The 20,109-nt window shown below is 50.6% G+C and overlaps 4 protein-coding genes across 16 annotated transcripts; 2 read left to right on the top strand and 2 right to left on the bottom strand.

Annotated features, from left to right (window-relative positions):
• Window positions 1-582: 582 nt before the first annotated feature.
• SLC35A4 (solute carrier family 35 member A4) lies at window positions 583-2,937 on the bottom strand. Its single transcript, XM_065546886.1, has one exon. The coding sequence runs from the start codon at window positions 2,518-2,520 to the stop codon at window positions 1,546-1,548; it is 975 nt and encodes a 324-aa protein (XP_065402958.1). The 5' UTR covers window positions 2,521-2,937; the 3' UTR covers window positions 583-1,545.
• Window positions 583-4,850, bottom strand: LOC102125888 (SLC35A4 upstream open reading frame protein). Its single transcript, XM_005557978.5, has 3 exons — window positions 4,817-4,850; window positions 3,725-3,823; window positions 583-3,125 (listed from the first exon to the last, which is right to left on the bottom strand). The coding sequence occupies exons 1-3, from the start codon at window positions 4,829-4,831 to the stop codon at window positions 2,928-2,930; spliced, it is 312 nt and encodes a 103-aa protein (XP_005558035.2). The 5' UTR covers window positions 4,832-4,850; the 3' UTR covers window positions 583-2,927.
• Window positions 4,851-5,099: 249 nt separating this feature from the next.
• Window positions 5,100-12,212, top strand: APBB3 (amyloid beta precursor protein binding family B member 3). 12 transcript variants are annotated; one of them, XM_005557981.4, is made up of 13 exons: window positions 5,100-5,478; window positions 5,762-5,925; window positions 6,007-6,083; window positions 6,950-7,010; window positions 7,174-7,320; window positions 7,446-7,573; window positions 7,822-7,827; window positions 7,970-8,084; window positions 8,222-8,306; window positions 8,568-8,651; window positions 8,917-9,032; window positions 9,167-9,358; window positions 10,845-11,398. In XM_005557981.4, exons 1-13 carry the CDS (start codon window positions 5,430-5,432, stop codon window positions 11,079-11,081), a joined length of 1,461 nt encoding a protein of 486 aa, XP_005558038.2. In that variant the 5' UTR covers window positions 5,100-5,429; the 3' UTR covers window positions 11,082-11,398. The 12 variants fall into 12 exon arrangements, 8 of the variants coding, with proteins under 8 accessions (XP_005558038.2, XP_005558036.2, XP_005558039.2 ...); XM_005557979.4 differs by having other exon boundaries at window positions 7,949-8,084; XR_012414175.1 differs by lacking the exon at window positions 8,917-9,032.
• On the top strand, window positions 12,208-19,449 carry SRA1 (steroid receptor RNA activator 1). 2 transcript variants are annotated; one of them, XM_005557984.4, is made up of 5 exons: window positions 12,208-12,236; window positions 12,392-12,517; window positions 17,763-17,965; window positions 18,774-18,882; window positions 19,033-19,449. In XM_005557984.4, exons 1-5 carry the CDS (start codon window positions 12,212-12,214, stop codon window positions 19,239-19,241), a joined length of 672 nt encoding a protein of 223 aa, XP_005558041.2. In that variant the 5' UTR covers window positions 12,208-12,211; the 3' UTR covers window positions 19,242-19,449. The 2 variants fall into 2 exon arrangements, with proteins under 2 accessions (XP_005558041.2, XP_065402959.1); XM_065546887.1 differs by lacking the exon at window positions 17,763-17,965 and having other exon boundaries at window positions 12,208-12,517.
• The last annotated feature ends 660 nt before the right edge of the window (window positions 19,450-20,109 follow it).

Here is a 20,109-nt window from a genome sequence, read left to right as displayed (position 1 = left end):
TCTAATTTGTCCTGCTGAGCCCCGAACCTGCTGTACCCAAGACTCCTTCTGCATTCCCCTGGGCCCAAGTTTTGTGCTCCAGGGAAATTTCAAAAGCTCTGTGACAGGGAAATGTCTCAGTTCCATGGAGCTCTCACAGGAAATAATGCCACTGGCAACAGCTTGGAGAAAACAATTTTTTCTTAGTCTAAAAGTTACCCCAGGCCAAGCGCAGTGGCTCACGCCTGTAATCCCAGCACTTTGGGAGGCTGAGGCGGGCGGATCACAAGGTCAGGAGATCGAGACCATCCTGGCTAACACGGTGAAACCCCGTCTCTACTAAAAATATAAAAAAATCAGACAGGCGCAGTGGTGGGCGCCTGTAGTCCCAGCCACTCAGGAGGCTGAGGCAGGAGAATAGCGTGAACCCGGGAGGTGGAGTTTGCAGTGAGCAGAGATCGCACCACTGCAGTCTGGCCTGTGAACGAGTGAGACTTCCGTCTCAAAAAATAAATAAATAAATAAAATAAAAGTTACCCCAGAATTAAAATACTCAGGACCCCAGAAGAACAAAATTGTTAGACAGAAGACACAAGACAATCGTGGCTGTGGTTGTAGGAACCACCCTACAGCCTAGAAAACTTTATTAAGACTTTATTGCTTATGCGGTTAAAGAGACACTGATTGAGCTACAGGTTTCCTGTACCTGGTCTCAGGTCACTCTGTGCAGAGCTTCCCCAGGCTGTTGGGAGCTGGGAGACTGCTAGGCAGGGGCAGGACCCAGAGTGGGAAGCATGGTACCTCCCAGGAGCCTCAGAGTGGGTAGCAGGCTTCAAGACAGCCCTCAGAGTGAACAGAGAGGTCAGGGGTGTTGGCTTAAGCCAGGGCCCAGGGGCTACATTCCCTGAGATGAGTCAAGCCCAGCCCTCTCTGGGGTTTCCAGAACAAAGGCTAGGTGTGGGGAGCAGCACTGTGGAAAGGGCAGGGAGCATGTCTCTAGGCATTGCTGGAACTGGGGGAAATTGTCAAAGTGGCTGGGGTAATGGTTGTATAATCTGTGGCAACAGGGCCTTCTTGCATGAAAGTAGGTATCTCTTATGGAAGAGTCATGCACCATGGCTGGGCTGGAGCGGCCAGCTCCAGTGGCTACTGTAGGCAGTAGCCACTGTTGGGTGACTAAAGTAGGCAAGGAAAGTCACTTGTTGCCCACACCCCACTTTCATCAACTCTGTTCATGCAGGACAAGGCAGGGAGTTGCCCATCAAGGATGGGGTCACTTCTCAGGCCTAGGTATTGATGTTACCTTAATTCTTTAGTCTGGAAGAACTTGGTTGGGGTGGGGGATGGTAAGCATTTCCTTAACCAAACTCACTCTTCACATCTCCTAGGGGTACCCCTTCATCCACTGATCTCCAGAGAATAACCTGGCTGCTCTCACTTCTCCAGCTTTTCTCACAAGGCACTTGTTACAGGGCTGCTGATGGGAGGGGGAGGAAGGCTGGGAGAGGGGTCTGGTGGAGGCGCCCAATCTACAGGGTCCGGAATCAGGGTGGAAGTTGTCAGGGACTAGCGGCTACCATAGTACAGGCGCACGGCCAGGCCAATGAGTAATGTGGCCAGGAAGAAGGCGGCTGTGAGCTGCAGCCGTAGCAGGACTGCTGAGAGCACGGCGTTGACCACCAGTGAGCAGGACACCACAAAGAGGCGTGTGATGCTGCTGCCGTGCTTCATGACAGCGGACATGAGCAGTCCATTTAGTGCCTGGCTCAGCACCACGAGTGCTGCCCATCCTGAGAAACCTTCTAGAAGGCCTGGGCCGGGGCCGCCGCCAGCATGCAGACCTAGATTCAGGAGCACACCAAAAGTGTAGAGGAAGAGGTTCTGAAGTGCCAGGGGCAGCCGCTGTCGCTTCATGAGCAGCTCTGTGTACACTGAAGACAAGCCTGAGATGAGGCAGTACAGGATGAGGAGCAGGAGGCCCAGCGGAGTGATATGCAGGGGCATGGGGCTTGCAGCAGCTGCTGGAGAGGGACTGGGAACGGTGTTCCCAGGAACTTGAAGGCCGCCTGCTGCACAGCAGGCCCCCGCAGCCATCAGCAGCAGCAGCGCTAACACCTGACGCACAGAGAGGCGGTGCCGGAGGCAGAGGCAGTAGAGCACAGCCGTGCTTCCAATCTTGAGATTGCTCAGCACTTGGTAGGTGCTGGGGTCCATGTAACGCTGAAGATAGATCACTAGGTTGTTGTTAGCGCCATACAGCAAGGCTGATACTGCGAAGGGAGCAGCCTGGCGCCAGGGTGGGGCCCCCTGGGGCCATGCTTGCCAGCCTACCAGAAGGGAGAAGGCGCATAACAGTAGCTTGGTCAGCTCAGTCAGCAGCACGGCTGAGGAGGGTCGGAAGGGCACTCGGCCGTCCACATGGCACAGTGCCAGCAATGGGGCGTGGGCACCATACATGGCAGTGGATAGGAGTAGCATCAGGGTCCAGCGGGCCTGCCTGGGATGGCCCAGGCCCGGCATACCCCCATCCTCTACACTCATACCCACACCAGACCCTGGGTGACTAAGGGGCAGCAGGGATTGCAACACGTTTGGGGAAAATCAAGTTACGGAGCCAGCTACCAGGAAGGAGGAGCTGTGGAACATTGCCAGAGAGAATACTGAGGATCAGAGGCATCTACCAACCCCACAGTCGGGGCTTGAAGAATAAGGGGCTGGTAGTCCTTGAAGTCACAATCTTGGGGCCAGTCCCATGGAGTTAGGAAGGGGAAGAAGGAATCCAGGGTGCAGGCTGAGGAACTACTGTTCACAATCTGCAGGAAGGGAGGCAAGGATGAAGGTGGCAGGAAAGTTGGAGATAGCAAATGGATGACAGCTGGGGAATTCAGATAAAGTGTCTCCACCTGAAGGCTGAGCTGCTCATCCTGCCTCTTCCATGGCACCTAGAGCTAGTCCGGCCCCTTGCGTAGCGACTGCAAATAGTCCCTTAATGTCTTCTCCACGTTGGGTACAGCATATGCCTGAGCCGCATAGATACCAGTGCAGGTGCCCACAGCAAAGCCCAATACTGCTGATGCCCTCAGTTTGGCCACCACATAGCCAGCCAGGAATCCCTTGAGGAACGGAGAAGACAACAGCGAGCCATCCTGCAGAGAAAAATGCAGAACGAAACTTAGCTAGGCTCTTCCTTGACTCTGTCCAGGGGCTACTCAAGCTGTGATTAGAGCATTCCACCACCAACTCCTCCTCACCCTGGACAACTGTGGTATTTTCTCCAGATTTTTCCCAAGGTTCTGGGGCCAGAAAAAGAACCTAGCAGTTCTGATCACACAATCTCAGAACCCTGGGGTCAGAAAGCTCCAACCATAGAACTCCACTGCCACACAAGGTCAGAGATGCTCCTAGCCCTGCAGGTTTCTCCAGCTTCATTTCCTAGCATGCTCCCCAACTACTGTAGCCAAATGGACCTCCTTTCACCCCTCATGTTTATAATGCTACTTCCTATCACAAGGCTTTTACATATGCTGTTCTATCTGCCTGGAATGTTCTTTCCTTCCCTCTTCACCTACTTAACCTCTACTTAAGGTATTAGTTCATGTGCCATTCAGAAAAATTGTCCTTAGGATGCCTGAGAACAGGCCCTCAATAATCATTTGCTGAATAAATCTCTACCATTCATTTAACACTCTCAAGAGCATGTTGGGCAATAAAGCCTAAGGCAGGGGTGGGGTGGGACAGTCCTTACCTGGCCCACTCCACTGTTGACTTCGTCTTCCACACGCCGCTGCAGGCGTTCCAGCTGGTTCTTGAGAAATGCCAGGTCCTTAAGCTTAGGCAGAGAATCCTAGGACAAGCGAGACTCCAGCAGTCTGACTCAGCCCCACCCCTTGCTCAATTCCATCAGAAGCTGGGAATTGGGAGGGGATGGGGTGAGCCAGAAAGACCTTTTCCTATAAAAGCTTCCTGAGATGGCAGTGGCAATGGAAGAAAAGCATTGAAAAGCACAGAATTCAAATGAGGGCCAGGAAGGGACTGACAGATGGAATCTGAACCAGTAACTTACATCAACCTCAACAAGAATTTTACATAGCAAGCAGTATGTAGGAAAGGCAGGAGGGACAGCTAGGGACCGGTCCATCAGGAAAGCACTACTGACTCCATTATGAGCTCGAAAGTCGTGACCAGTCTGTCTTGGCTACTATGTTCTAGTGCCTGACATTTAGTAAATGTGTGGGTAATGCTGAGCTTATAGACCAATGGTGAGTAATGGACGGAGGCAGTTTCCTGGACAATTTGATTGTCTTGGTTCCTGGATGGGCTTTACCTCTTTCTTCCCAAGGCCATCCCAAACTGAATATGAGTGACTGGATGTGAGTGAGAATGACAAAAAAGACTGTCGGCAAGTGCGTAAGTAAATGGACTGAGTGATTTTGATCTCATGTAAGTATGAAATTCAGAGTGTATGCAAGGGAGTGTTTGAATGAGGGTGGTGTGAGTGTCCGTGTAATTGGAAACATCGTGTCACTGGGAAGAAAATTTCGGGAAGTAGGGAATAGGGTAAAGTGAGGAGTGTTTAAGGGTGAATGTTTTTGAGTCTGTGCTAGTAAGTGGGGTTCGTGATGGTTCCCAGGAGGGTACATCTGGGGGATCCACGGCTCCTCCCACCTCGCCGAATGCTCTCCCCACACCACTCCACACTGTTGAGGCAGCTGACAGCAGCCTCAGAAGAAACAAGGGACATCCTCACTCCTGAGCCGCTCCAGAGTCGCTTCTCCCCGGAACTAAAAAGGTCAAGGAGAAGACCACGCCCGGCTGCAGATCACCCACGGCCACTCACCTTGTCATCCGCCATCTTCCCAGCCGAACTTGTTGCGCAGGCGCATCCCCGCCTCCCTCATGCCGACTGCCCCGGCCATCTTTACTGAGGGCGAAGGCACTTCCGGAGCATTTTTGGAACGGGTGAGGCGCTTTCCTAGTGGCCGAGCCCGCCTCTCCCAGATACTTCCACGTGACCCCCTCCGGTCGAGTCTCAGGCTGAGTGTGAGCGCACTCACTACCCGGGAGCGATGATCTCACTCGTGCGCGAGTGCGCGCGGCGCATGTCCGGTGTGTCGGTCTTCGGGCGCCTGATGAGTTCATAGTCGTGCGGTGGTGTCAGCGGTTTCGGTGGCGTTCTTGGGTCACCCCCAGACCCACACACGGAAATACGCACCCATTCGGGGATCCAGACGACCGTTTACACGCACCACACCTGGGCGGGCTGTGAGGCTGAGGCCCTCCTCCGGGACCGGCCAGTGTCCCGCCCCGTGTCCCGCCCCGTATTTGTGCGGCGCCAGCTGGCCCGGCAGCCTGCGGCGCAGAGAGGCTGGGCTTGCAGGCGCAGTAGCTCCGGAGGTCGCGCTGGACTGAGAGTGCGGGCCGGCAGAAGCTGGCGGGGAGCGGCCGGGGTTATGCTGGGCAAGGATTACATGCTGGCCATCATTCTGGTCAACTGCGATGGTGTGCACGGAGGGGCCCGGTGGGAAGACCAGGAGCTTAGGGGGGACGAGGGAATCCGAAAGACTAGTCTGGGGCTCAAAGACAGGGTGGGGGATACCTCTCTGTGTAGGGACCAGGGGGCGAATGAACCCGATCTTTACATGTGATGTCTTCAAGATTGAGGAGCTTGGATCTTCAGCCTAAGAACTGACCCATTTTGGGGATGGAGAGAGGATTATGACAGCATGTTATTCTGAACTCACAAATAATATGCTCCCTCCTCTCTAATCCGGTGTTCCTGTAGATGACTTGTGGGGGGACCAGAGTCTGGAGGGGGAGCCTGGCTTGCCTCCTGGCTGGAGGAAGATCCACGATGCTGCAGGTACTTACTATTGGCATGTACCCAGCGGTAGCACCCAGTGGCAGCGCCCAGCCTGGGAACTAGGAGATGCGGAGGACCCAGGCACGGTAGGTGGAGTGTGAGGAGGAGGTCTGAGCCCGTGTGTGGACCCAGGTCTGCTGTTACACTGACTAACCCCCACTCTACAGGGAACGGAGGGGATTTGGGGACTGCGGCCCCTCAAAGGGAGATCCTTCTCCAGCCTGGAGAGCTCACTGGACCGGAGGTAACGAGTGGCCCAGGCAAAATGAAAGGCTTGGGGTTCCATGGTGTTCAAAAACGCAGCTGGACCCATGGTCTGCTTTCCACCCCAGGTTTTGGATTCTGTCACATGTTTTGGGTTCTGTTGTGTTCTTGGCTCTGTCCCAAGTTCTTAACTGTCAGTATTTTGAGTTTTATCCCTTGTTCTAAACTCTTGTTTGTAGCTACATGTTTTTCATATTCTTGGTCCTAACTTATCATGTTCTAGACCCTGGCCATTAGGTCCTCTGTTCTAGGATCTCTTGTCCCACTTTGGGGTTCTGGTCCACATATTGAACCCTGCTCCATTTTGTGACTTCTATTTTTTTATTTTTTGAGATGGAGTCTCACTCTGTCGCCCAGGTTGGAGTGCAGTGGTGCGATCTTGGCTCACTGCAACCTCCGCTTCCCAGGTTCAAGTGATTCTCCTCCCTTAGCCTCCTGAGTAGCTGAAACTACAGGCACATGCCACCATGCCCAGCTAATTTTTGTATTTTTAGTAGAGATGGGGTTTCACCATGTTGGCCAGGATGGTCTCGATATCCTGACCTCGTGATCCACCCATCTCAGCCTCCCAAAGTGCTGGGGTTACAGGCGTGAGCCACTGCACCCAGCCTTGTGACTTTTATTCTATGTCCTGTGTCTGGGTTGTGTCCTGAATTTTCCCTCAAATTCTAAGTCACACTTTATGTTATGTTAATATGTCCTGGGCTCTACCCTGCTCTGTTTTTATATTTCTGGTGCTATATTCTGGGTCTTGTTCCTCATCCTGTGCTTATCAATTAGTCTAGGCCTCACCAGTGTCCCTACTGTAGGAAATGTGGTCCTCTTAACACCTCTGCTCTGTTTCAGTAACTCTCTGTCCTGGTGTGGTGAGGAATCCTACATCCAGAACATGGAGCCAGGGGCTAAGGTAGTGACTTGGACCTGAGGGCATTGGGAGGTCCCAAGGGAAAGACAAGGGTGGGATTGGACTGAGCAGAGGTGATCAAGGGTGAAGATAAGGAGTTTGTATTGTGGCACCTGCCACCCTGCTCCATCCTTATTCATTCCTGTCCCTTTCCCCAACTTGTCAGTGCTTTGCAGTACGCTCTCTGGGCTGGGTAGAGGTACCTGAAGAGGACCTGGCACCGGGGAAGAGCAGTATTGCAGTCAATAACTGCATCCAGCAGCTGGCCCAGACCCGCAGCCGGAGCCAGCCTCTAGATGGTGCCTGGGGTGAGGTGAGTTGGCTCGGCCCCTCAATGGGTTGGGCCCAGGGCCCAGCAGAGGTAGCTATCCCTGAATTGCCTATTTCTCATGGCAGTGACCTTTATCTGAGCTCTGAGCTGACCTCTGTCCTTGGCAGGGCCAGAACATGCTGATGATCCTGAAGAAGGATGCCATGAGCCTAGTGAATCCCCTGGACCACAGTCTGATCCACTGCCAGCCTCTGGTGCACATCCGTGTGTGGGGCGTGGGGAGCTCCAAGGGCCGGTGAGGATGCCTACATCCCCCAAGCGAGAGCTCGTCTCCCTCCCTGCTGCAAGCTGTGATCCCCACTGATGCTGATCACCAGTACTTGAACCCTGGACACAGATCCTCTGATGTGGACCCAGGACTGCTTCCCCTGCCTGGTCCAGCCCTGGTTGGGGAGGGTGGGCCCAGCTCAGCAGGGACAAATGGGGGAGAGTCCAAGAGGCTGGGCTGATTCCCTTCTGTGCTCCCACATGCTTCCGGAACAGTGACAGGTGAGTGAAAACCAGGTATCCTGAGCCCCATTCCTGACCTTCCTACTCCATCCCTGCCATATCCCTAGCCTGACTTTCCAGCCTCCTGCAGGCTCCTGCCTCTAACCAGCCTCTACCCCAGCCCCATCTCTGCCCCTGCTAGGGACTTCGCTTTTGTGGCAAGTGACAAAGATAGCTGTATGCTCAAGTGCCATGTGTTTCGCTGTGATGTCCCTGCCAAGGTCATTGCCAGTGCCCTACATGGGCTTTGTGCCCAGGTAAGGGTCAGGGGTGGGGCAGGGAATGTGGGTAAGGGGTTGGGTCTGAAGCTTCCAAGGTAGTTGGGGTGGTATTGGCCCTTTTACCCTAATTCCCCTCTCTCCCTGTGGCTCATGCTGGCTTCATTGTGTTTTAGATCTTGTCAGAGCGAGTAGGGGTCAGTGTTGATGCCTCTTGCTGCTCTCCAGACCCCATCTCCCCTGAAGACCTGCCACGGCAAGGTATGGGAAGGGGAGTGCCGCATTGCTGCATTGGGCTGCTTTGGTGCCGCTTTGTGGGTGGGCAATTTCTGGTTATTTAGTACTTCTGTGGATAAATTTCTGAGGGTCTGGTCTCAGGGATCCCAAGCCACGAGTTGGAGGAGCATCTATGAGCCTTTTCTTCTATCAGCACCAGCTCTGACCTGAGTCCTGGCCATTCAGAAGGGTGGGGAAAATGGTAATTGAGAGAGCTGCTAGGCCGACTTGGTGTGTATATTTCAGTCGAGCTGCTGGATGCAGTAAGCCAAGCTGCTCAGAAGTATGAAGCACTGTACATGGGGACACTGCCAGTCACCAAAGCCATGGGTGAGGACTGAGGGGGCTGCATATGGTGGGCTGTGTGAGGCAAGGGGAAGGTGAGTGAGGTGGGGCCCACTACCATTTCTCAGAGTCCTCCCATGGCCTTGTTATGGCGCCTGGGATCTACCAGCCTTCCCAACTCAGAATTCTAAGCCTTGCCCCAACTATCCTATTCCCTATCTCTGAATCCCAAGTCAGTGAGAGGGGGCTAGACACTCCCTGCAGACTCTTTCTTTTACAACTGGGAGACACGCTGGGCATGTTCCCCCAGGCATGGATGTGCTGAACGAGGCCATTGGTACCCTCACCACCAGGGGGGACCGGAATGCCTGGGTCCCAACCATGCTCAGTGTGTCTGACTCTCTCATGACTGCACACCACATTCAGGTATCAGAAGAGGGTGAAGTTGGGGGCTTTGGAGGGGTGAGCAGGGATGCTGAGGGGTCACTGCTTGCTGCTGGAAAAGTTCAGTGGGTCTGGCCAGTGCTTGGCCCCCTAGTGACTAGGCCTGGTGTGGGCAGGCAGAGGCCAGTACAGAGGAGGAGCCATTGTGGCAGTGCCCTGTGCGCCTTGTGACATTTATTGGTGTTGGCCGCGACCCACACACCTTTGGCCTCATCGCTGACCTGGGCCGTCAGAGCTTCCAGTGCGCAGCCTTCTGGTGCCAGCCCCATGCAGGGGGACTCTCCGAAGCTGTGCAGGCTGCCTGTATGGTGAGTCATGGGTGGGAATGGGTGGGTGGGATTGCCCTGCAGCTGCTCTCCGCTGTTTACTGGGGCTCAGGGTCGGCAGCCTCTTTAGAGATCACAAACCTGGGCTGATTCTGCATCATTAATGTTTTGGCCCTCATGTTGTTTTTAGTAAGTTTTAATTAGTTGCCAATACTTAAAGGCCAGGACATTTCACATAATAATCGCTATTCTTGTTTTTCTTAAAATATCAAGAGCTCTGGCACTCAGTTCACACGTGTAAATGTCAACATGCAGCCAGAGTTGTGCAGAAGCTGTGCCCTAAAGAGTTGGCATTGTTCCTGTTTGTCCCATTTAGGTTTATTTCCTGGCATCTGTGGGCATTTGACTGTGGGTTGCTTACACTTTGTTAGTTCAGTTTGCTCATTCATTCAACAAATATGAGTGCCTACAGGGTCCCAGGCACCATAGTTGACCCTGAGAATTTAGTGTTATAGAGGGCACAGCCCTTGCCTTCGCAAAACACTTAGGATAGTGCCAAGATAGACCAGAAATAAGTTGTACACCGCTGGTTAATGGAAGAGGTGGCCCCTTTAGGGGTCAGGAAGGCTACCTGTAAGAGGTGATAGAAAACTGACAGTCCAAGAGGGAAGTTAGCCAGGTGAAGGGGAGTGGGCAGGTGTACCAAGCACAGGGAACCTTAGCTGTGAAGGTGAGAGATATTAGTGGATGAGAGTATCTGAAAGAATCTAGTGTATCTGGCATGCAAGGGGGATGTAGTAAGAGATGAGATCAGAGAGAATGACAGAAGCCAGGTTATGGGGGACCTCATAGGTCAGGGTGATGAGTTTATCTGGAGGCACTAGGAATCACTGAAGCCCCACAGTGAAGTCAGGGTTATGTATTAGGATGATCACTTAAGCTATAGTATGGGTAAAGATTTGGAGGACATGAGAGGAGGTAGGAAGGCCAATTAGGATGCCTTTGAGCCATTCAGATGAGATGACTGGGAGGAGTTGCATTGGGGCTGGAGTTTGAGTTGTACACCCTTACCCTCAACTAGGGAATCTGCTTTGCAGGGACTAGTCCCCACCAGTGAGAGATGGAAAAGAGCCAACATAGTGGTACATGTAATGAAGAGTTCAGGCTCTGCAATCAGAGAACTAGGTTTGAATGCCATTTCTGCCTTTCTCTGGCTCTGTGACCTTGGGCAAGTCATATACTCTCTGAATCTCAATTTCCTCATTTGCAAAACAGGGATAATAACCCCTCATAAATAACTGAATTATACAAAGCACTTAGCAGTGTCCAGCTCGCCCTCCTTAAGTGTCTGATACAGTTTTATGATTTTGTTATTGAGCTACCTGGGAATGCTCTAGAAACTCCACATGTGGCCGACTACCAACCTTGTTATCAGACAGAAGCTTTGGCCAGTTCCCTGTCCAGCAGAAGCTTTCAGGGAGTCTAGGGGCAGAAAGTAGCTGGATCCTCACATTCCCCTTCTCCCTAGGTTCAGTACCAGAAGTGTCTTGTGGCCTCTGCAGCTCGAGGCAAGGCCTGGGGTGCCCAGGCCCGTGCCCGCCTGCGGCTCAAGCGGACCAGCTCCATGGATTCCCCAGGAGGTCCCCTGCCCCTCCCCCTGCTCAAAGGAGGGGTTGGCGGTGCAGGGGCAACCCCTCGAAAGCGGGGTGTCTTCTCTTTTCTTGATGCCTTCCGGCTGAAACCCTCTCTGCTCCACATGCCCTAAACTTATCTGGGAAGGCTGGGGAAGGAGGCTCTGGGTCCATGCCTAACTCTGTACCCTTTTATTCCTCAAGGCCTATAGCCTGTCACCCCTTGAAGCCTTCTCTGCCTGTCCCTCTGATCCTTGTCCACTGTCTGTTTATTGCCCAATTTATTGTTTATATGGATGACTGGAAGGCACTGTACCACAATGTAGGACCCTGACTTCCCTTTCCTTGGGTCCTTGTGTTCCTTGCCCCTGTCCAACCCTGGACAGTTGGCTCTACCTCAGTAACACTTTATAACAAAATCAGTGCAAATAAAAATCCCTCAGTGACCTCACTGGATGTGAGTATATTGGGCCTGGGACAGGGCTGGGGGCTAACAGCCTGTGTGAGATGAGCGTCTTTGTGTCTGTGCTTGATGTTGGTGGCTCTCTGTAGTCACATGACAGCATGGGTGTGATGGAGATCTGACTTCATTCATTCAACAAACATATTTTCTAAGGAGTTCCCTGTGCCACGCACTAAGCTGGGCACTGGGGATGTAATAAAATAGGCAAGGTCCCACCTTCTGAGACTGTCAGGGAAATGAACAAGAGTCAAATAAGACAGAAGATGTGATGTAATATAATTAGGAAATCTTAGAGGGTTGTAGGGTTGTGGGAGCTCAAGTAAGACACTTAACCTGGCCTGAGACATTCCAGAAGGCCTCCTGAAGAACTGACATCTGAGCTGAGAACTGAAGGAAGATGAGTACTAGTTAGTGAGGCTACCTGAGGTGAATGTGGAGATTGTGCAGGGCAATGCAAGAGGAGGCTGTAGAAGTCAACCTGGCTAGATCGCAGCGGGGCGTATGTGGGGCAGGAGCTTCTGGTTGTTCGAACTTGCTCCTGAGAGGATGAGGGCTCCTAGGGCGCTGGCTCCTGGACAACAACCTCCTTTGGTGCCTTGTGACCGGGCCCTGATGGTTCATTAGATGGAGCCTTCGAGTCTTAGGGAGTTGCCGCAGGGTCCCCACAGCAGCTCCCGACGGCTGTGAACGAGCATCCATCCTCCAGGGTTCCCGGCAACCCGCCTGGCCTGGGACGCGGCTCAACTGTGAGCGGCCGTCCCGGAAATGACGCGCTGCCCCGCTGGCCAAGCGGAAGTGGAGATGGCTGAGCTGTACGTGAAGCCGGGTGAGCGCGGCCGACTGGCTAGGGCACTAGGTCCTCGCCCCGGCCTAGGCTGGGGGCGGTTGCGGCGCGGAGTCTGGACCCTCTGTCTCCCCCAGCCCCAATATGAACTATCAGTGGAGTTCCGGGCTCGCTTCACACATCCCTCGCCTCCGCAGGCAACAAGGAGCGCGGCTGGAACGACCCGCCGCAGTTCTCATACGGGCTGCAGACCCAGGCCAGCGGACACAGGCGCTCGCTGCTCACCAAGAGGGTCGCCGCACCCCAGGATGGATCCCCCAGAGGTGCGTGGGGCCCCTGTGCTCGGAGACCGACGGGGAATGGGGAGGGGGGTGTAAGAGATAAGCCTGTCTGGAAGGCTTTTTTCTCTTCCCCGAGGGCTCCTTATGGAGAGAGGTTATGGGGCTCCAGTAAAGGTCTCAGGGCAGGTGCTTTTCCGAGCCCCTTCTCTGCTGCTCAGGTTAATAAATGGTGTATTGATTTAAAAAGACTCTATTTTTTCATCCTAGGTGATCTCATCCAGACCCGTGGCTTTTAATATAGTTTTAATCCTCAAGTTATCTATCTTTGTTAACCTATACCTCTTCCCAGAACCTCATAGTGGCATATTCATTTGTCCATTCTGTCTTCACTTAGGTATATGATAATCATCAGACTTCACAGTTTTTCATTCATTTAATCACTATTATTTACTGAGCACTTACTATAAGTCAGGCACTGTTTAAGGGCCAACTAGACAGCAGTGAGAAAAAAGATCTCTGCTTTCAGGGAGTCCATGTTGCAGCGCTGGAGATGGGCTGAAAGATTAAATAGTGGTGAGGGTGCTACAGAAAAATAAGCGGTGATGTAATATGACTGGGTAACGAGGTGTCTGAGGGGCTGATATTTAAGCCACACAAAAAGCATTCCAAGCAAAAGAAACAGCTGCAAAAGGAATAAGTTTGGCCAATTCAGAGACTGATGAAATACAGAGTGACTGGCTACAGCCACTTTGTAAACCAGGATAGTGGGCTTTGTAAACCAGGATAAGGAGTTTGTATTTTAGTCTACATAAAGTTGGAAGCCATTGAAAAGTTTAAAGTAGAGGAGAGCCAACTTTCCCCCTGAGAATTTTCCAGGCCATTAAATGGGCTGTGCTGTGGCCTCCATAAAGGGGCTCAGGTTTGGTTCTTTCAGTGGCCCTCCATTCTCCACACCCTTTTTGCTGTAGAAGAAGAATGATACAAGGCTTGGTTTCTTAAACTCAGCAGTATTGATAGGTTGTGGCCAGATAATTCTTTGTGAGGGACTTTCCTGTGTGTTTATCAGCAACTCTGACTTCTATCCAATAGATGCCAGTAGCATCCACCCAGTTGTGATAGCCAAAAGTGTTTCCAGACATTTGCCCTGTGGGCACTATCTTCCTAGCTTGAGAACCAGGGACTGATTGACATTTTGAAAAGATCATGGTCTGCTGTGTGAAAACAAGATTTTAGGGGAGTGGAAAGACAAATTACAGCTATTATGGTAATATAGGCAAGATTTAATGATTTGCATAAGGGTACTAGGAGTTAGATGGATATGAGATGGAGAAGTTCAGTAGGAATGAGTAGATTAGGAGGAATCCATATAACTAAAATTTTTTGCTTGATATAGGAAGACTGGGGGATAGTGGTTTTGGGGAGGGGGAGTTTTTTTGGGGGGCCCATGTGAAATTTAGGCTGTTATTTTTCGGGAAAAGTCTAAGCCAGAATTAGAGAAATAAGTCACCATTACAAGGATGGTATTTGATGTTATGCACTTGAATGAGGCCAGGGACAGAGCCGTAGGGCACTCTAGCATTTCAAGGTTGAGAAGGAATCATCAAAGGAGATTGGGAAGTGGCCAAAGAAGAAAATAGAAGAGGCCAGGCGCAGTGAGTCACGCCTGTAATCCCAGCACTTTGGGAGGCCAAGGCGGGCGGGCAGATCACCTGAGATAAGAAGTTCAAGACCAGCCTGGCCAACATGGCGAAACCCTGTCTCTACTAAAAATATAAAAATTAGCGGGGCCTGTAATACCAGCTACTTGGGAGGGTGAGGCAGGAGAAACGCTTGAACCTGGGAGGTGGAGGTTGCGGTCAGCCGACATCACGCCACTGCACTCCAGCCTGGGCGACAGAGCGAGATTCTGTGACAAAACCAAAACCAAAATAAAAAAATAGGAGAGTGTAAAGACATGAATCAGTAGTGATGAATGCTACTGAGACATCAAGATAGAGACAAGGGGCCAGGTGCAGTGGCTCACACCTGTAATCCCAGCACTTTGGAGGCTGAGGCAGGTGGATCACGAGGTCAGGAGTTCAAGACCAGCCTGGCCAACATGGTAAAACCCCTTCTCTACTAAAAATACAAAAAGTAGCCAGGTATAGTGGCGGGTACCTGTAATCCCAGCTACTCAGGAGGCTGAGGCAGGAGAATCATTTGAACCTGGGAGGTGGAGGCTGCAGTGAGCTGAGATCACACCATTGCACTCCAGCCTGGGACTCCATCTCAAAAAAAAAAAAAAGAAAAAAGAAAAAAAGGAACCACTAGATTTGACAAGCATAGCAGTCACTAGTGATCATAACAAAAGCAGCCTGCATTAGTGAGAACAGAAACTCAGCTGGAATGGGCTGAGGAGAGAATGTGAAAAGTAGGGAGAGTGACTATAAACAGTTCACTCAAATTCTGTGGAGATAAGAAATGAGACAGTATCTGAAAATGGAACGTGAAGGGAGTGTTTTGATAGTAATATACTAGAGCATGTTTGTACGCTAATGGGATGATTCAGTAGAGAGGGAGAACTGATGATGCAAGAGAAGATACTTACAGTAGGGAAGTCTAGAGAAGACAAGAGAGGCTAGGATGCAGAGTACAGCTGGAAAGATGGCTTTTGATAGGAGCAGGAACGTTTTCATCTATTACAAGAGGAAGAAAAGTGGCCACAGATGCAGGTGGGTTAGGAGGACTAGTGGTGGGAAGATGAGACAGTTCCCGTTTAATGACTTCTACTTTTCAATGAAACATCAGGCAGTGTCAGAAGAAGATAGCAGGGAAAGAAAGAGAAGTTCTGAAGAGTGGAAAAAATGAGCCAAAATGTCCGGGCAGTGTTTGGTACCTTTTAAAATCTGTGGCCATGAATTTAAAGTGTCAGCATGGCTCTATTTTCCCTCCCAAGTGCAAGCAAGTTGGGTTTAACCAGGAAAGTGGGACAATGGGAGGAGATAAAGGAGGTAAAAATATTTATAAGGGGGTGACCACGTTAATATACATGGAAATCAAAGTAGCTGAGCTGGAAGGGGTAAGGGGGTGATCAGATTTTGGAGGTGATAGTGTTGTGAACAAGGCAGGGGGATGAGAGGCTGATGTAGGGTGGGAAAAAATGATCACTGGAGGTGAAGAGGTCAACTGTAACGCCAAATTATTAAATGAATCAATCATCGTTGTGGATGTTGGTACCTAAAAGTAAACTTTTGACTTTTCCAGTCTTTCTGTTAGTGGTTCCCATTACTAAAGTCAGAAACTAAGAGTCACCTTGACTTCTCTCTTCCTCACTCCCAATCCACTCCTGTTGCTACTTCCTCTTAAGTAAATCTCAGACTACTCCATTCCCCTCATCTACTCTTTTACCCTAGTCCATGCCAGCATTATCTCTTTCCTGAACTATTCAACCTCTCAACTGGTGTTCCTGCCACCATTGTTGACCTGTTTTCATCAGTTTTTCACAGAGCATACATGTTTAAGAATAAGTCTGATCACATCACCCCTTGCTTTTATAAACCTGCAGTGGCTTCCCAGTACCATTGACTCAAGACCAAACTCTTCCAAAACCCCACAGGGTCTGGACCCTCTGCTTACCTCTCTAATGATAGCTCATACTACTTTCTTCAGTGATAATAGTTTTTAGCCCTACAGGCCTCATTTTTGTCTCTTGAACAAGTCAAAAGTTTTCCTGCTTCTTGGGCACTGCTCTCACCTCTACCTAGTACATGTTCTTTCAACTCTTCATAGCTGCATCTGTCTCATCCATTAGTTCTCAATTTAATAAAAACAGCTCAATTTGTACTTTTTGCTACACACTAGCAACTGTATTTTTTGTTGTTGTTGTTGAGACGGAGTTTCGCTCTGTCGCCCAGGCTGGAGTGCAGTGGCCGGATCTCAGCTCACTGCAAGCTCCGCCTCCTGGGTCTACGTCATTCTCCTGCCTCAGCCTCCCGAGTAGCTGGGACTACAGGCGCCCACCACCTCGCCCGGCTAGTTTTTTGTATTTTTTTAGTAGAGACAGGGTTTCACTGTGTTAGCCAGGATGGTCTCGATCTCCTGACCTCGTGATCCACCCGTCTCGGCCTCCCAAAGTGCTGGGATTACAGGCTTGAGCCACCGCGCTGGGCCTTTTTTTTTTTTTTTCAAAGAGGGTCTTACTATGCTGCTTAGGCTGCTCTCAAACTCCTGGGCTCAAGTGATCTTCCTGTCTCAGCCTCCCAGTGTGCTGGGATTGGAGGCATGTGTCACCACACTCAGCCTGTACCTATATTCCTAATCTTCATTGCAACCTTGTGAAATAAGTGGCATTATATACATCCCCATTTTACAGAAGAGGAACCTAAGCTCTGGTTGAAAGTAACTTGCTGAAAGTTACATAGTGAGTGAGCTCAGATAAACTTAAATGTACCTCAGAAGGCCTTCCTGAACACTTAGTCTAGATAGGTTCTCCCATTTCTCTTTATTGCATAAATCATTTTATTTCTTGATAGCATGTAGCATAATTTAGTAATTTTGTGTTTTTTTCCATCCCTCTAGAATTAAGCTTTCTGAGGTCAGGAACTTAATCTGTCGGGTTTACTTCCTCTTGAGTAGCCAGGACTATAGGTGTGTGCCACCACACTCGACTAATTAAAAAATTTTTTTTGTAGAGATGAGGTGTCACTATATTGCCCAGGCTGGTTTTGAACTCCTGAGCTCAGGTGGTCCTCCTACCTGGGCCTCTCAAAGTGTTAGTATTACAGGCGTGAGCCACTGTGCCCAGGCCTGGTTTACCTTTCTTCTCTTTTCTTTTTTTTTTTTGAGACAGTTTCGCTCTTATTGCCCAGGCTGGAGTGCAATGGCACCATCTTGGCTTACCACAACCTCTGCCTCCTGGGTTCAAGCGATTCTCCTGCCTCAGCCTCCTGAGTAGCTGGGATTACAGGCATGCGCCACCATGCCCGGCTAATTTTTGTATTTTTAGTAGACTCGGGGTTTCGCCTTGTTGGCCAGGCTGGTCTTGAACTCCCGACCTCAGGTGATCTGCCCACCTCAGCCTCCCAAAGTGCTGGGATTACAGGCCTGTCCACCACACCCGGCCACCTAGTTTACTTTTCTAATCTTTAGTGCCTAGCATATTGCCTTGCATAGAGTGGGGACTTCATAAATGCATATTTTTGAATGAATAAGTTGTCTCAGAGAGTAGCCCTTCTTAGAAGGGGTGAATTTAGAGTTAAACTTCTTACCCATTTAAGCCATGTTGCTTGATCCTGCTATACCTTTTCAGTTCCCGCATCAGAGACTTCTCCTGGGCCTCCCCCAATGGGGCCTCCACCTCCTTCAAGTAAGGCTCCCAGGTCCCCACCTGTGGGGAGTGGTCCTGCCTCTGGTATGGAGCCCACAAGTTTCCCAGTCGAGTCTGAGGCTCTGATGGAGGATGTGCTGAGACCTTTGGAACAGGCATTGGAAGACTGCCGTGGCCACACAAGGGTAAGCCCTGGCACATCAGAGGTTAGAGAGGGCTTCCATCCACAGCCAAATGCAGGAATGGCTCCCAGAGATAGACCCTCTGACCCAATGGACAATGGCTCTTAGTCCTTTTAGAGTTATGGACTCCTTCAGAATCTGCTAAGGCCTTCCCAGAGAAATGAACACAGGATTTCAGGAGCATTAACAGACTTTTGAAGACCAATCAGTAGAAGATGCTGTGAGAACAAGAGTTGAATTCAGCTCCTATTAGTGAACAACCTGATTTTCTGTACCTCCATGCCATTCAGAGTAGACCCGGCTGATTTTATTCTCAGGAAATTTATATTGTGCCCAGTTAGGAAGAAAGAAACCTCTTCTAGCTATAGTGTTTTCTTAGTTCTTAGAAAAAGAGATCTGAAGAATGTGTTAAAGGGAAAGTAGCATGGGTAATTTCACCTCTTTGGCTCTTAGTTTTCTTTTTGTGAAGTAATGCTACAGGATGAGCTTCTGAGAGTCTGAGAAGCCCCTGAAATTTTAAAATTCTAGTCATAGGAGGAGGTGGGTTAGGAGGACTGGTGGTGGGAAGATGAGAGAGTTCCATTTAATGGCCTCTACTTTTCAATGAAACATCAGGCAGTGTCAGAAGACGACAGCAGGGGAAGGCAGGCTTCATCAGGTTCTCAGTGGGGCCTCTAATCTTTGGGTAAAGAACCAGAACTCTAAAGTGTGGGCTAGAGAAAGCAGGTGCTTCCTATGTGGTGCTGCCCTCCTCTCTCTTCCCCTCACTGGGCTGGCAGCACTGAATTGGAGGGGGGCTTCTGTCTCTTAGAAGCAGGTATGTGATGACATCAGCCGACGCCTGGCACTGCTGCAGGAACAGTGGGCTGGAGGAAAGTTGTCAATACCTGTAAAGAAGAGAATGGCTGTACTGGTGCAAGGTATGGGTGGGTTCTTTGATATAGCCTAAATCCCTTGTCCTGCTGTGGTTGGCTGTGCTGGAGCAAGTGCTGAGATTTTGATTGACTGGGAGGGGAGGCATGGAAGCTCTTGTACCACAGGCTGCTTGCTCAATCCCCATCTCTCTTCAGAGCTTTCAAGCCATCGGTGGGACGCAGCAGATGACATCCACCGCTCACTCATGGTTGACTATGTGACTGAGGTCAGTCAGTGGATGGTAGGAGTTAAAAGATTAATTGCAGAAAAGAGGAGTCTGTTTTCAGAGGAGGCAGCCAATGAAGAGAAATCTGCAGCCACAGCTGAGAACCACACCATACCAGGCTTCCAGCAGGCTCCATAATCCTCGGTTCCGCAGACTCACCGGACACCATCTCCTATGCCTTGGAGGCCTTCTCTCACTTGGCTCCCTTCTTACCACCAACAAGACTGTCCCACTGGGCCTGACCCACCTATAAGGGAAGAGGTCCCACCTGGGCCAGAGGGAGTTCATGTGTTACTCGTAACATGCATTTCAATAAAAACATCTCTGTGGTGGGCCTTGGGTAGGAGAGATGAACCCTTCCTGTGCCAAGCTAGTCCCCTCTGGTGTCCTCGACTGCCGTGCCCCCTGTGCATCTGCAAACGTCTGTTCTGCCTTCTCCATTCATCAGGAAGGGATCTGCTGGGTACATTCAGACTACTGCCTACCTCTTTTTCCCAAATTAGACTGAAAGCACATCCTGTGCTGGGTGGAGCAGCTCTGTGTTTGGATGGTTTCATTTCAGCATGAGAACAGACTCAAATAGAACGGGGAGACTTTTCCCTCAACAAAAAGAAAGACAGTCCTATTTGCACTGTATCACCCTTGAGATACAGGTGTTACAGAGATTAGAACCACACTGAGTGGGGTTTTTGCTGTATAAATCAAAGGAGAAAAAGACCAGATTACTGAGATTTAGGATTTTAACTGACATGCCAAACAAGCTGCTGCCTCATTTTGGGTTTCGGTGTGAACTCTAAGGTCTCTTATAACCCTTTGAGAGAGGTACTTGGTGGATTATCATGCTGTGAGAAGGGAGGGTACAAGGTTTTTGGTGTTGGAATAGAGGAACTGGTACTTAGAGGTGGTAAGCAGAAAAGGCATGGGGGGAGACTGGGGATGGCTATAGGCTGGGACAGCCCCTGTTTTCCAAGAGTCCTGCTTTGGAATGGATAGGGGAGGGGTTGCT

This window comes from Macaca fascicularis, chromosome 6 (assembly GCF_037993035.2).
Source record: "Macaca fascicularis isolate 582-1 chromosome 6, T2T-MFA8v1.1".
NCBI classification, from domain to species: Eukaryota; Metazoa; Chordata; class Mammalia; order Primates; family Cercopithecidae; genus Macaca; species Macaca fascicularis.
The sequence above is the reverse complement of the archived record's forward strand: the minus strand, read 5'-3'. Positions and strand labels throughout refer to the sequence as shown.

Coding starts and splice junctions, on each gene's coding strand:
- SLC35A4 (XM_065546886.1), bottom strand. CDS start 2,520: ATGAGTGTAGAGGATGGGGGTATGCCGGGCCTGGGCCATCCCAGGCAG.
- LOC102125888 (XM_005557978.5), bottom strand. Junction 3,126..3,724: donor TCAACAGTGGAGTGGGCCAG/GTAAGGACTGTC, acceptor TTTTCTCTGCAG/GATGGCTCGCTGTTGTCTTC.
- APBB3 (XM_005557979.4), top strand. CDS start 5,430: ATGCTGGGCAAGGATTACATGCTGGCCATCATTCTGGTCAACTGCGAT. Junction 7,321..7,445: donor TAGATGGTGCCTGGGGTGAG/GTGAGTTGGCTC, acceptor TGTCCTTGGCAG/GGCCAGAACATGCTGATGAT. Junction 9,033..9,166: donor TGACTGCACACCACATTCAG/GTATCAGAAGAG, acceptor TGGTGTGGGCAG/GCAGAGGCCAGTACAGAGGA.
- SRA1 (XM_005557984.4), top strand. CDS start 12,212: ATGGCTGAGCTGTACGTGAAGCCGG. Junction 12,237..12,391: donor TGAGCTGTACGTGAAGCCGG/GTGAGCGCGGCC, acceptor TCGCCTCCGCAG/GCAACAAGGAGCGCGGCTGG. Junction 12,518..17,762: donor CCAGGATGGATCCCCCAGAG/GTGCGTGGGGCC, acceptor ATACCTTTTCAG/TTCCCGCATCAGAGACTTCT.